The 14,363-nt window shown below is 35.3% G+C and overlaps 1 protein-coding gene across 5 annotated transcripts in view; it reads right to left on the bottom strand.

Annotated features, from left to right (window-relative positions):
- The window catches only part of VCAN (versican), a 111,891-nt gene that overhangs the window by 94,081 nt on the left and 3,447 nt on the right, over positions 1–14,363 (bottom strand). For all 5 annotated transcript variants that reach the window (XR_005196804.1, XM_037731223.1, XM_017508014.2 and 2 more), the window contains exon 2: positions 5,768–5,843. Coding sequence is in view for 4 of the 5 variants with exons in the window: in XM_037731223.1 (XP_037587151.1) it covers positions 5,768–5,837 (70 nt within the window). In the remaining variant the exon portion in view is untranslated. The remainder of the gene's footprint in view (positions 1–5,767; positions 5,844–14,363) is intronic.

Below are 14,363 nucleotides of genomic sequence, written 5' to 3'. Positions count from 1 at the left end.
AACCCCGTCTCTACTNAACTGGAATTTATTTCTTTTTGTAGGTGTAAGGATCTATTTTTATCTTGTTTCCCTTTGTAAAGCCATTTGTCCCAAATCCATGTATTGAATTCTATATATTGTTTCCATACAACTTCTCTCTATTTTATTCCATCAATTTATGTATTCCTGCACTAGTACCACACAATCTTTTAATAGTTTTACTATTAATCTTTATCTTGGGTATGACTCTCTCACTCTTTCCTTCCTTCTCTACCTCCTCTTCCTTGTCTTCCTTTTTCAAGGCTTTCTTCCTGTTTCTAGCCCCTTAATCATTCACATAAATTTTAGAATTACCTTGTTAGTTTGATGAAATAGTCTGTTGGAATTTTGGTTAGACTTGCCTTAATTCATACATTAACTGGAGTAGAATTGTCATCTTTACAATATTCAGTTCTTCTACTCAGAAGCATGGCATATCTCTGAATTTATTTAATGCTTCCTTTGTGTCCTTCAATTAAGATCTAGAATTTTCTCCATAGGTCTTGAGTGTCTTTTGTTAGACTTCTTTCTAGGTGCTGCTCTTTATTTAATGCTGTTTTAAGTGTTATCTTTTTAGTTATTTTTTATGATTGTTGATGAATTAGAATGTAATTGAATCTACTTAGATTTTCTTACAAGAAAATAATTCATTGGTAAGTGATGGCAAATAGACATAGTTAATTAAGTCAACAGATAAACGGAATTCCAAAAAATGTTCTATTAAGGACCAAATGAAACAAACAAACAAACCAAAAACAAAAAAAAAAAAAAAAGGAAAAGAAAAAAGAAAGTTGCAAGAAGATATTATGGAGATACAATACCTTTTAAGAAAAAAAGACTCTCTCTTGCTAAAAATTAAAATTTTAACCTGTTGGCCTGTAAAATCTTTCATGTGATGCAAATAAAACAAAAATAATTAATATAGTATTGTACTTAATGTACTTACAATAGAAATCACTAATTTATTTCAAATGTATAATAACCATTGCTGTCACACATTTGTTTATTATTTTATTAATCTACATATAGCTTATCCAAAGTAGATTTAAGGCACTTAATGAAATTAAATAAAAACAAAGTGAAGTGTGTTATTAGCTGTACTAAATTATCCCTTGAAATATTGCTAAGACTACTATCATTTTGGAATATAATTGTAAGGGAATAATTCCACTTTTAATGGTCTCCTTGGCTTACAAAGTAAATTCTCTAATTTAGCTCAACGTTAAAGTAAAACTGGTCCAATTCCTTACTAAGGATGTTCCACTGAGAGGAATGACAAGCCCCCAGATGGCTGGTGAGAGACCCGAGTCAGAACAAATGTCTCCTGACACCTAATCAAGGAATTTTTTAGCTCTGGTGTTCTTCTTCTGCCCTAAATTAAGCAAAAGAAGTATTTAATTACTATCTGAACTAAAATCTTTTAGGAATTTCATGATCTTTTTAAGAAATTCATAAAGTTCACAGAGGACTCTCTGAAAGTACCTTCTACCTATTTCATATTCCTTTAATTTGGACCTCATTAGTGAGATGATAATAACACAAAGATATGGTTCTAAGAAGAGAAAGAGTGAGCATTTTGTGATCTAAAAATCTCCAACTTCAGTGCTGGTATGTATTTTGAAACTCTTTATTACCTCCTTTAAAATTAATTTAAAATAACTGTCTTCCAATTCTTTAGTATTTCTTACCAAATTATATTTCTTGTCACAATTTTAAGAATCTATGGGCAGACACAAGATTCAACCCAATCTATCCAACAGGGAGTTTTCTGAAACATAGAGTATTGCTAAACAGCTGTGCTATAAAGAAAAGGTATGTTGGAACAAAATGTTAAAAAGCAATTTGCCAACGGCTATTTATTGTTCTAAATGTTTATATATATAAGAAAATTAATAGCTTTGGTTAGATATAAATATATATTCATGTGAATGCAATCTTAACAGGATCAACAAAAAGCTATGTGGTCAAATCTTTCGTGTATTAAATCTTGGGTCTTAATGCGCTGGGTCACGAAAACAAAATTCACTAAATCTAAATATTTTAAGAAAGAAATTCAGTAGTTCAGAGTATAATGTTTACAGAGTATACATGTTTAAAAGAAATCTGCTACCTGCAGAAATTGGTCCGAAATGCCTACAATTCAAGCAATACAAATGAATCCTGATAAAACGTTCACTGTTACCAGATGGTTTGTGGTCCAAATGAGTATAGTAAGGGAGAAATCACTAAATAATGAATAATCAATTACTCCTCGTTCTCTGTCAGTAGATTCTTTAGAGTAAGGATGATGTAAATTCCATCTGCACCATTTGAGAAAACACACACACAGACCTTGGCCAAATAAATGTCAAATTGAGAATATGGGAATTTATCACTCTTTCAGGTGACAGTATCACTATGTAGTTCATTCACTAATTCATGACTGTGCATGACTATGTTTCCTCTATTAATTAGACTAGACAATATGTTGGTAATAATGGAAGTTGTTAATGCACAAGCAATAATCACTTCATGAAAATATGGTCAACAAGTTAATAGTAGCCTCTAGGTGAGGCTACTGTTAGGGGAACATCAAAATAACTAAGCCAATGGTAGAGAATCAATGATTAAGACAGTTTATAAGATAACATAATGTGTATTGTTAAAGGAAATAGTTCTTCCTAGGTTAAAATAAAGACTGGAACAACAGACGAGGTATTCATTTATTTTAGTCGTTGGCCTCTTCCTTCTGTGACTGGGAATAAACAGAAAAAACCTTAAGACATTGATGTATTGACTCAACAATAGTTATGACTGTGTTTTCCACTACAAACCCAGAAAATCTGTTTTATGTGGATGGTATATTTGTAACTTTCACCTGTCATAAAAAAAATTCTCCTAAAATTAGCCCCAAACTAATTACATCTATTAATAGTGATCATGGATTTACAAAGAATCGGTACAGACATGCAGAAGTTACTCAGTGTTGTTGGCTGTTATAATTGTTTCCGTAGACACTGTAAAGCAGCTATACCACAAGTTGTTCTTCATTGCATGAGTTCTTTCTTTAAGTGGAAAGCCTAAAGTCGAGCTGAGGGATAGTCACCTGCTACTCTCCCTGTAAATTCCCTTCCAATTCTCCCCATCCAAATGCCATTCTCCTTTTCATATCCCTTTCTCCTTCTTCGCTGGATGCTGTTTGTCCTTTCCTCTCTGTGACTTTCACCTCCACCTCCCAAAAACTTTGAGGAAGACAGCTCTTAGGCTTCACCATCTGACTGGTGTGTCTTCATGATCTGATCTGAGTGGTGGAGCCTGGATTCTAAAAACCATCCAGGTGGTTCACTGTGGCATTTATTTATTTATTCATTCATTTATTAATTCATTCACTCACTCATTAGACAACATATAAAATGATTAAGTGCTGTCAGTGTGTCAGCCACTCTGCTAGAAGATGAAAGGCCTTTTTGCAGTTTACAGTAGTCTACTTGGGAAGAAAAGCAATAAGTTATCCCAAGAGCATGGTAGATATTATTATATCTGTAACAGCACAGGTGACAAGGGGAACATGGAGGAGGGATTTTTTTTATCTATTTGTTATTGAGATAGGATCTCACTTTGATGCCCATGCTGGACTGCAGTGGTGTGATCATGGTTCACTGCGGTCTCGACCTCCTGTGCTCAACAATTCTCCTGTCTCAGCCTTCCCAGTAGCTGGAACTACAGGCCTGAGCCACCATGCTTGGCTAATTTTTTAAAATTTTTGTAGAGATGGCGGGGTCTCACTATATTGCCCAGACTGGTCTTGAATCAATCAATCCTCTAACTTTGGCCTCCCAAAGTGGTGGGATTACAGGTGTGAGCCATTGCACCCGGCCAAGGAGGAGCTTGTAAATTGGCTAGAAAGGGGAAGCCAGAGGTGAAAAGGGAAAGAGAACCATCCCAGGAGTCAATTTGTCCTTGACTTTTCTCATGCCCTCACTACACACCCCACCAATCTATCAGTAGGTCTGACTCCTCCATCTCCACTTATCCAATTCACTTCTTTCTATCTCTACTGCCACCTGATCTAAATTACCCCACTTCATGCACAGGCTACTACAATAACCTCCTAGATGATATCTCTGCTGCTACTCTTGCTCTCCTACAATCAAATCTGCATAGATTATAAAAAATTGAATATTTAAGACATTCACCAATTCACATCTTTCTTTGCTGCAACCCTTCAATGCTTCCTATTGCACTTGGAATAAAATATAGACTTTTTTAAAGCCTACAATGTTTCATACAGATTAGAAGTATAACATGGTGGTAAAAAATACACACCCCCAAGAATTGATTCATCTCCTAGCTTTGCTTCTTACAGGGTATGAGCCTTTGAGCAAGCTGCTTAGCCTCACTTGGTACTTCAGTTTCCTCAAAAGAATACGTGGGTAATGAATGTTTCAATGAGTTAGTGTTAAGCACTTAAAACAGTTCCTGGGTCATACAGAGTTCTATTCAAGTATAAGGTGTCATCATTATTTAGATGAGCTAGTTTCTGCTAATCTCTCTGTCCATATCTCCTACTTTCCCCTTGATCACTACTCTACAATTACAGTGACCTTTCTGCTGTTCAAATACACTATGTTTCTTCCTAACTTACAGACAGATCTTGGCTGGCTGGTTTGTCATCATTCTCATTTCAGTTTAAACGTTATTTTCTCAAGGAGGTCATATCAACTTCCCCCAACCCAAGTCACTCTCTATGATGTCATTCTGTTTTATGTTCATCAATTTGAAAATACCTGGATTGTTGTTTACTGGTTTATTGCTGGTCTCCTATAACTAGAGAATTAAATTTAATGAAAAATAGGTCAATCATGAGTCATCCATGGGTATATTCCTGGATACCCAGAATAATATCTGACACAAAGAAGGTATTCAAAAAATATCATCAATGAGTGAACAAATGAAAGAATGAGTGGGAAAATGGATGGATGGATGGATGATGGACAGATGGATGAGTAAATAAATGGATGAATAAATGGGTAAATGAATAGATGGATAATAAATAAAGTGATACTTAAACTTTAGCAAAAGGAATTGATCTGGAAAACCATAAAAGATGAGTCTAAAGCATAATGTAAGTATGAAGAAGAAATGGAATCTGAGTCTGGAGAGGTACACTAAAGAGAAGCAGATGAGTGAAACTGTTGGATAGTATCTTTCTTCAAATTCCTTGATATATTACCTTGAAAATATTAAATAATAAACTTGGAATTATAGCAACCTCATTAGAGGAATATAAAATTTTAAATTAAAAAACTAGGACACATGCATACCCAATTACTTTCTTAAGAAAGAAAAGAAAAGGAAGTAAAGGCAAAAATATGGTTGTCAGCTTTCTCTTTATATTCTCAACTCTTTTCAAACTCTAGCCTGCTGGGTGTTTAATAGTGTTTCTTTTTTTACATAGGAAAGTTTGAGGAATACTGTTGGAATTTTTAAATATGCCCAATACCATATGTGAGCTTTTTTGCAGAGCCTGAAAGTAATTAGGGAAGTTACTGAAAGTCCACTTGCATCTTTAGCACCATACTTATTATTTTGTTTTGACTTTATTTAAAATCAATGTTTTTAGTCCAATAATATTTTAACTAATAGTTTTCAGCACTTAATAGATTTTTAAAATCAATCTTTTATTCCAGTGATTCCACATTGCCATTTCATCCTCCAGGACTCACATTTTTATTTCAATTAGCAGCAAAGAAATTGTTAGCACACTCACCTTTATGTAGCGCATGGGTTGCTATTAAAGTTGAACACATCCATAAGATGCTCTTTATATTTATCAACATCTTGGCCTAGAAATGAAGAAAAACACAAAGTAAATCACAAGCAGTCAGGTTTATAGCAGGTAATAAATCACACGCTTTTTGTGCATTGTATGTAATAAGAGCACAAGAAGTAGCTCCTCTTGGATTGTAAAAATAGGAGGAAACCTGTAATAGCAGAAGTTATTTCGATACTTTAATTATTAGTTTGAATCTCATCCAACGCAACGTTACCAAAACCATTCCAGAATAGTTTGGGAACATATAACAATGTGGATGTGTGTGACAACCACAAGTGGGTAGGCTGTAGAAAGAACAATAGAGACCATAGCTTAAGTAACTAGTGGCTAGGAGGGGCACAAAGAGAAATGGGTGACCATGAAGTCTATTTAGAAACAGAAAGCTGATTATAATGAGCAACGGAAGACGGGGAGCACTAGAGAGAGATGTTGAAAGAAAAACAGCTTCATCCAGGGTAAGGTGAGAAGAAATCAATTGGTGGTTCATGCCCCTAATACCAAAACAGAGAATAAGGACTTCAGCTGGCTTTCTAAAGTGCAGACTCCATGTAGTTTCTAGCTGGCTAAACAAACAAAATAAATGTATTATAAGGAGGTGTTAATTACAAAAGTGACCAGTTGTTGCCATGAATTTTAAAGTAGTACCAATAGTTCTGAAGTCTCAAGAGTAAAGAATGAAAGAAAATACCCTGTACTGAGTCAAGAAACTGCCCCGGCATTGCCATTTAATTTATTGCATGACTTTGGGAAAGACATTTAACAATCTGGGTCTCAGAGTGATCCTTTCCACGGCAAATTCAAGGCAGCTATAATTATCAGGAGAATAAGTACCAGTGTTGGGGGACCATCTAAAAATCAAAGTGCCGACTTCCAGAAGAATGGCAAAAGATTATTTGGTCTCTACAGTTGTGCCCTTCTTGGTAGCGTTTAGAACTATGCTATAATAGCCACCTGTTTCTCCTTTCTAACACAACTCTGGTTCCATTCTACTTGTAATGGAACCCTCAGCCATATAGGATCCTGGGTCAAACCCCAGCCAGAGGGATGATCCTGATATCCTAAGTTAATTACAGTGGTCCCATATCCTTTTCCAATGATTGGGTTTGGAACAGTATGTGATATAGTTTTGGATAGTGAGATGGGAGGGGATCTCTTCCTCTAGGGAAGGGCCCCTGGAAAAGATAGATTTATCCTGAGAAGAGAAAAAAAGGAAGAGGTGGTCAGTTTTCTTCCCTGGACATTATCCTGCTGGAATATTTCTGCTGGAATTGTTGGGCTCATGGGATTTTGCATCCATGAGTGAATGAAATAGTCTCTGGAAATGAAGCTGAGAAAGAATCAGCAAAGGCAAGTCATAAGTCCTTAAGAATTAGACCTAGAGTGGACCATGCCTTTGAACTTCATTTTATGAGATTATAAATGTCATTATTGTTTAAACCCAATAAAATCGTGACTTTTTGTTGTTACTTACAGCTGAAAACATCTTAACTGATACGTATATTTTTAGTTGAGTCTCTCAATAACTTCCTTGGAAAATAAATTCCATATTATTTAGCAAACCTAGATTGAAAGAAGTAAATGCTGAAATCAGCCATAAATTATGAAACTGATCTTGAACACAAATTGGGCTTGGATTTGCACAGCATTTAATTCATTAAGATTTTTTCTTAATTTTCTTTGCATTTGATTTCTTTATATATTTTGAAACAAGGATTAGACCTTTTTAAAACAAAATTTTAAAATTCTATAGTTCTAGATACTTCCTGAAGAGCATTTTTAAAATTATACATCTTATACATAAATATAAATATACATTATACATCTTATATTTTCCATCTATAGACTAACTGATAATTCACAATGAAAAGCCTACAGTTGATAATACTAAATTAACCTTGATAATTAAGTTTGTTATTTATCATATAATCACTAGGATATGCTAATAGACTTTGTTAACCACTCACTGGGAAATGCCATAATGTTTCTACATTTCTGGATTTCTTATAAGACAGCAGAGCAAGCATGAAGTATACACCTGTATCTCTATGCTATTAAAGTATTTCAAGGAAAAATAAAGGTATCAATTGCACAGTCAAAGTAAAAGGTTGGATTACATCATAAAAAGGTATTAAAGGAAATCCTTTCCATGAGTATTAACTGAATCCAAATAAAAACCCTTTCTTTAATTGTACTTAAAAACAATAATTTCCTACTTTCCTTCAAGAAAATGTGTTCTCAATTTTTTTTATTTTTATTTTTTCCAGGAAATCTTTAGAAGCATAATTTTAAAAGTCTGGGCTCCACTGTCAAATAGCCCAGAATTCAAGTTCTGCATTCTCTGCTTATATTCTTTAACTGGGTAAAATACTATATCTCTCTAAACCTCATTTTCTGTAGCTACTTAGTAATGAAAATTAGTGCTTACTGAAGTGATCATAAAAATTGATAAAATAATGTATGTAAAATAAATCAGTGAGATACAATATATTAAGTACTCAATATTTATTATTAAAATTACTAATTCAGACTTTCTGCAAATGTTCTAACAAAGGTTTCATATCACTAAGAGTAAAAAGAATAGTATTTGAAGCTCTTGCATTTGAAAATTATAAAAATTATAACCTAGGTTACCACTATAGCAGCAATATACACTTTATGCTTAGAATAAACTGTCCTATAACTTACTGCTATGTACTTCAAATCGTTATCTGTAAACACGTCTAATCTCCTCTGTAGAACAGTAGGCTTCTGGAAGGCAGAGCTAGTACTTTATTCAACATAATAATTCCCACAATATTTCTTCAGTGCCAGGTTCAGAGTAGATCCTTGAGGGTTGTTTGCAGATCGAATACATGATCAATACCTCTATGTATTACGCAGAAACACATTTGAAACTCAGTGCCAACAATTCCTTAACACCTGAAATACTTCTGAACACTTTTGAATCTGTCCACTTGAAGATTTGCCATGACCCAGTAATATTATGTTCACCAATATCTAGAGAGTCAAATCTCATTTTTAAAAAACGACAGGTGTCATCCTGACCCAGGAAACAATCTTCTGCATCTGCGTTTCCTACTCAATTTAAGTACTCAAAAGTCTAACTCTTTGTGCCATACTTAATCCTTATAAAATATTTAACTTTTTGTTGGGGAGGGGAGAATGGTCCTCCATCTACATAGGCATAACAAGTATACGCATCGCTTTCCCTAAGACTACCCCTAAGACTAGGTAGGAATACAAAGAAGAGGTCAGATATGCTTTAAATACATTTGAATAAGTTGCATAAATATGTTTGAATAAGTTACTCAATTTAAAAATAACAATGTTTACACTAAATATTAGATCTCTAACTTCTTTCAAAAAATCAGAAGGTGCAGCAACACTAAGTCTATATTTCAGCTGGCTGGTCATGAGCACTAATCAAGCAACAGTCTCTCCCCTTGGGTCTGTGTGCTCAAGGCCATTTCTCCCCTTCTTAGTCTCTTACCCATTTCAACTCCAAGCATGGCCCCTGTAGTCACCTAAGTTTGCAACCCTTGAATTAAAGGATGATCATTTGTTTCTATAGTATTAAATCAGAGGGCTTTATTGACTTTAGCTGCCTCAGAACTACATTTCCATTGCCTCTTCCTTGAAGTCCAAGGCATTCATTCCATTTCTGTAATTTTCTCAAGGCTAGGTCCCTATCCTTGGTCATTAAGTTATGTCTTTTGTCTTCTGCATTTGACCTTATTAAATGGAAAGCTTTCTGAAGCCTCTGTCTTTGTTTCAGCACCACTCCAAATCTCTATTTCCATTCTTCCACTTTTCCATGTCTGCTAGTGATAACAAGTCTGTCTGCCTGGAAAGACCTAGGAGATATGAGAGCCACTGCCTATATTTAGCCTTCTACTCCAGTGAAGTCATTGAGAAGGGAAGGAAGTCATTGAACAATCCAGGTACAGGGTACTGAGACTTTTCATTGCCTAGGATACATAAATGACAAGGTCAGTAAAACGCCTAACCATGAGAAATGTTTGCAGGGAGGATAAGGGACAATCCAGGGATGGGCGGCCTCAGAGAGAAAGTCCAGATTCTATTAAATAGATATTTGGTATTCTCCCTTGATTTTGGGGAAGCCCAGCTGACAAGGGTGACCTGAGGACACAGACACGGTGGTTTTGTCTACCATTCTGCCCATTCTGCTAATTAGTTCCCCTAGACAACCAACTCTCTAGGACACTTCAGCTACAAAGTGGATGTAATGAGCATCCGCGTATCATATTGCTCCTTGGTTCTTTCTCACAGAAAGAATCATTGTAAGGCAGAGAGAAACCACATGATTTAGATGTGAAATTTCATAAATTCGTTTCATACAAGTGATAGTGTCATGTGAATTTATAACTAACCTGAAACTGGATTCCTGAACCTGTACGTGGCTAAGCTTTTTCACATTGTTGCACCTTAGCACTCCTCTGTTCTCTACCTGGTGAACTCCTTTCTCATCACTCGACCTAAGACAAACTGTACTCCATTCCCTTTCCTATGCTCTATTTTCATCATAGCACACGTAGCCATTTTGCATATGTGATTGGGAATTGCCTTTCTCTACCTACCATAGTAAAAGTTTTGACAGAGCAGTCTTTGATGTTTTGTTCACTCCTGTATCCACAATGCCTAGAACACTCAATAAATGTTTGTTAAAGGAATGAATATACACCCATTTTACATAGTTAGATGTATACTATATAAACAGTTTTGTAGTTTATATAGTAGATTTTGTAGATTACTTTTTTCACTTAAAATACAATATATTTTGGAGAATGTTCCAAATCAGCAAAAACAATTTTTCCACGTTATTTTTGACAGTTGCATAGTTTTCCATTAGGTGGGTACAGCAACTTCTATTTAAACAGTTCCGTATGATGAGACTTTACACTGATTCCAGATATTTGTTCTTAGAAGCAATGCTGCAAAGAACATCCTTGTCCATTTGTCTTGAGTGACATTGGTATCAATAACCATCCATATAATAATGTCAGAAGTGGAATTGCTGGATCATAGAGTATATACATCTTTTAAAAATTTTTGACAAATAATCAAAAAAATGTGATTGCCAAATTTTTTTTTTTTTTAACCGAGGAACCTATTTACATTCCCACCACAGTATATGAGAGACCCAGTTTCTCCGCAACCTGGCCAACATAAACTTGCATCAGAGTTTTTTTATTTTCTTTTTGCCAGCCATGGTGGCTCATGCCTGTAATCCCAGCACTTTGAGAGGCCGAGGTGGGTGTATCACTTGAGATCAGGAGTTTGAGACCAGCCGCCATGGCCAACATGGTAAAACCCCATCTTTACTAAAAACATGAAAATTAGCCAGGCATGGTGGCGGGTGCCTGTAATCCCAGCTACTAGGGAGGCTGACACAGGAAAATTGCTTGAACCCAGGAGGTGGAGGTTGCAGTGAGCTGAGATCGTGCCACTGCCTAAGTGACAGTGAGACTCCATCTCAAAAACGAAAACAAATTTTTTGTGTTATTCCTCTGATTGGTGAAAAAATGGTATAATATATCACTGGTGTTTTAATTACTGTTTATTTAATTACAGATGATGCTAAGTGATTTTTTATATAATTTTAAAACTCTATGTCTCTTTCTGCCACTATCTGTATATAATTTTTCTCATATTTTGATAGATGTGGACTTTTCAAAGTTATTTATAAAAGTCCATGGAATATCAAGAGTTATTAACTCTTTATCTCTCATATGTCATAAATGTTTTCCAAATGTGTTATTCGCTCTTGTGTAATTTAATTGTTACTTAGTCAGACCTATCAATATTTCCAAGAATGGCTACTGGGTTTTATGCTTTGTTTGGAACAAGTTTCTCTATTCCTAACTTATTTTTTTAATCCCATGATTTTCATTTATCATTTTTAAAAGTTATCACCTACATTTCATATTTGATTCATTTTAAATTTCTTTTAGGATGAGAAATCAGGTAGAGACTGAGTCTAATTTTGAGTGGACCCATCAATTGTCCTAAAACCATTTCTTGAATAATTCTTCTTCTCCACTGAATGTCCAAGTTCATTTGAGTGAATTTCTGGAATCTGTCTTCCAATTAATGAAACTAAACAATTTTTAAAACAATATGCCCCTCTCTGATTTATTTTATAGATTTAGTAGGAACGATATACCTTGGGTAATGCAGTTATTATCAAAATTATAGAATTAGATCCATTTGAATCCCACAGGCATATTATCATCCCTTTTCTGTACAGTTTTTCCAAGTAGTTACTCTTTTGATCTTTATAACTGCACATTCATTTAATAGATTGTGACACTAAAGGTCCAAAAGTAGTATCTTTACTTGGTTTCCTCAGCTGGTGAGTCCAACTCAAACTTTCTAATTCCAAGTCTAGTGCTCATTCCACTATTCCTCAGGTAATATCAAATCAATAATTTAATAATAAAAAGATTATAATTTATCACATATATGTGTTTATTGTGAAATATGTAATCTTATTTTATAGACATAAACACCTCTTAAAATCCTTGGAAAAATGAGGTAGGATGTATATAGATATGGAAAGAAGTATATACATTTGCACCTTTTTATAGGTGGAACATCCACCCAGAGATGTTTCAGGAAACAGAACTGACACATTAAACAAAGATTCTTTATACTGACCACTGAAATACCTCTAAAACATTCAATGGTAAGACCTTAGCAGTGTCTAAAAACCCTGTACACACATACATACACACACACACACACACACACACACACACACACACACACACACTTTATATCTATGTAATTTACCAAGTCTAGGCTACAAGAGGAAACTGCAAAAATTCACTAATTGAAATGGAGTTTGGCCAAGGCATTCAATTCTAATCCCCCTTTTTCTGATTCCAAATCAGTGAGAGTACACGCTTTGTGTTTTCTGGTGAATTACAGACCTATGTAACAATCAGCATATTTTCTCAGACCAGAGCCAGTAACTCCCAACAATGAGTGTTTGTCAGTCCTAACTGGTTTCTCTAGGTGGGTGGTGAAAAAATAGCCTACTACAGTCATTAATTCTTTCCCTTAAAAGAATCATGTGTCTTGAGAACTTCTGCTCCATCACAGGGCAATAGCCCACTTTAAATACAGTGTTTACTGATGTTTGTCCATGAATGTCATCAACAAAAGTGTTTAAATCTCACCAGGAAAGGAGGGCTTAGTTGCCAGACTTTGGGAGACAGAGTTAGTTGACCTCTGTGCTTTCAAAGGCTCTGTTAGTTAAGTGACCAATCATTAACTCCAAAGTATTTAAGCCTAATAATATAACAAAAGAGAGAACAATGGATAGTATCTTAAACATTAATCATCGTCACCTCTGGTTTAGCTATTTAGGTCCTTTCCAAGCAGAATTTACCAGTGTATAGATACAGGTATTCTGGAATATCAAAGGCATCTTCCTCCAGTTTGCAAACACAGGGAAAAAGAAGAAACCGACATCTGTAAACCTATGTAAATCTGGGGGGGATTCTTTTCAAACCTTGTTTTTTGGAAAGCAGGAAATACGATTGAAAACCAGCTCTGTTTTTATCTACCAAAAGAAACAAAACTTTGAACTCTAACATAAATCCCAAATGATTGTCTTGAATCTCATCCCTCTTCCTACCTAATCTTCCCACAAGAAGATTTAGGACTGTGGACTTGGTAGTGGAGAAGTAATTGCTCAATCACATTGGAATCCATTGGAACCCTTTGCAGTATTAGTGCGGGCAAACAATAGAATTCTAACATATTTCTTTTTTTACTTGGAGTTCAGAACAAGAAGTCCGGCTCTTGGAGACCTTCTCCCTGACGCACTGCTCTTAACATTTCCAAGTTACAAACTGGGAACCGCTTCTATCCCACAACACTAATTGTTACTTCCATTAGTACCTTCCTATTTTTATGTTACACTCACAGCATCTTATTTTAGGACTTTATATGAACATTTTCAGGATGGGTTTAGCAAAATCGTAAAGAAGTACTTAAAACAATTAGGTCACAGCTTTCAGCAGACAAAAAGAAAAAGAAGTGGATGTTAGTCTCAGAATCTGAAGCAATAGGTTAAAACCCAGTTCTTCCAAGACAGAGCAGAATGGGAGGACTTAAAATACAGCTCTGAGTAGCTGCGTCTCCTTGGCGCCAAGCTTCTCCAGGTCTTCAGCTCAGTCACTCCCTAAATAGGTGCTGAGTTTCCAGTCCCCGCCAGGTCTCCTCACTGACGAGCAGGGACTTCAGTTATACCCGCAGCCCTTTCATGTTCGCCCCCATGAAATTCTATTAGTCTTGTCGAATGGCAATATTTGCCATTCTAGGCGAACTGTTTATGACAGTCTGGAAAGAAATTCATCTGTTAATTGACTAAAGATGGTCTCTAGACTGACCTGACTGTATTTAAAAAGTCAACAAATGAAGCACAGTATAAAGCCGTCTCATTTTTCTGCCAAGGTTTGCTTGGAGTAAATTTTAACCTCTCCCCTGTATCAAGGCAAAG

This window comes from Cebus imitator, unplaced genomic scaffold (assembly GCF_001604975.1).
Source record: "Cebus imitator isolate Cc_AM_T3 unplaced genomic scaffold, Cebus_imitator-1.0 Scaffold16, whole genome shotgun sequence".
In the NCBI taxonomy this organism is placed as follows: domain Eukaryota; kingdom Metazoa; phylum Chordata; class Mammalia; order Primates; family Cebidae; genus Cebus; species Cebus imitator.
The sequence above is the reverse complement of the archived record's forward strand: the minus strand, read 5'-3'. Positions and strand labels throughout refer to the sequence as shown.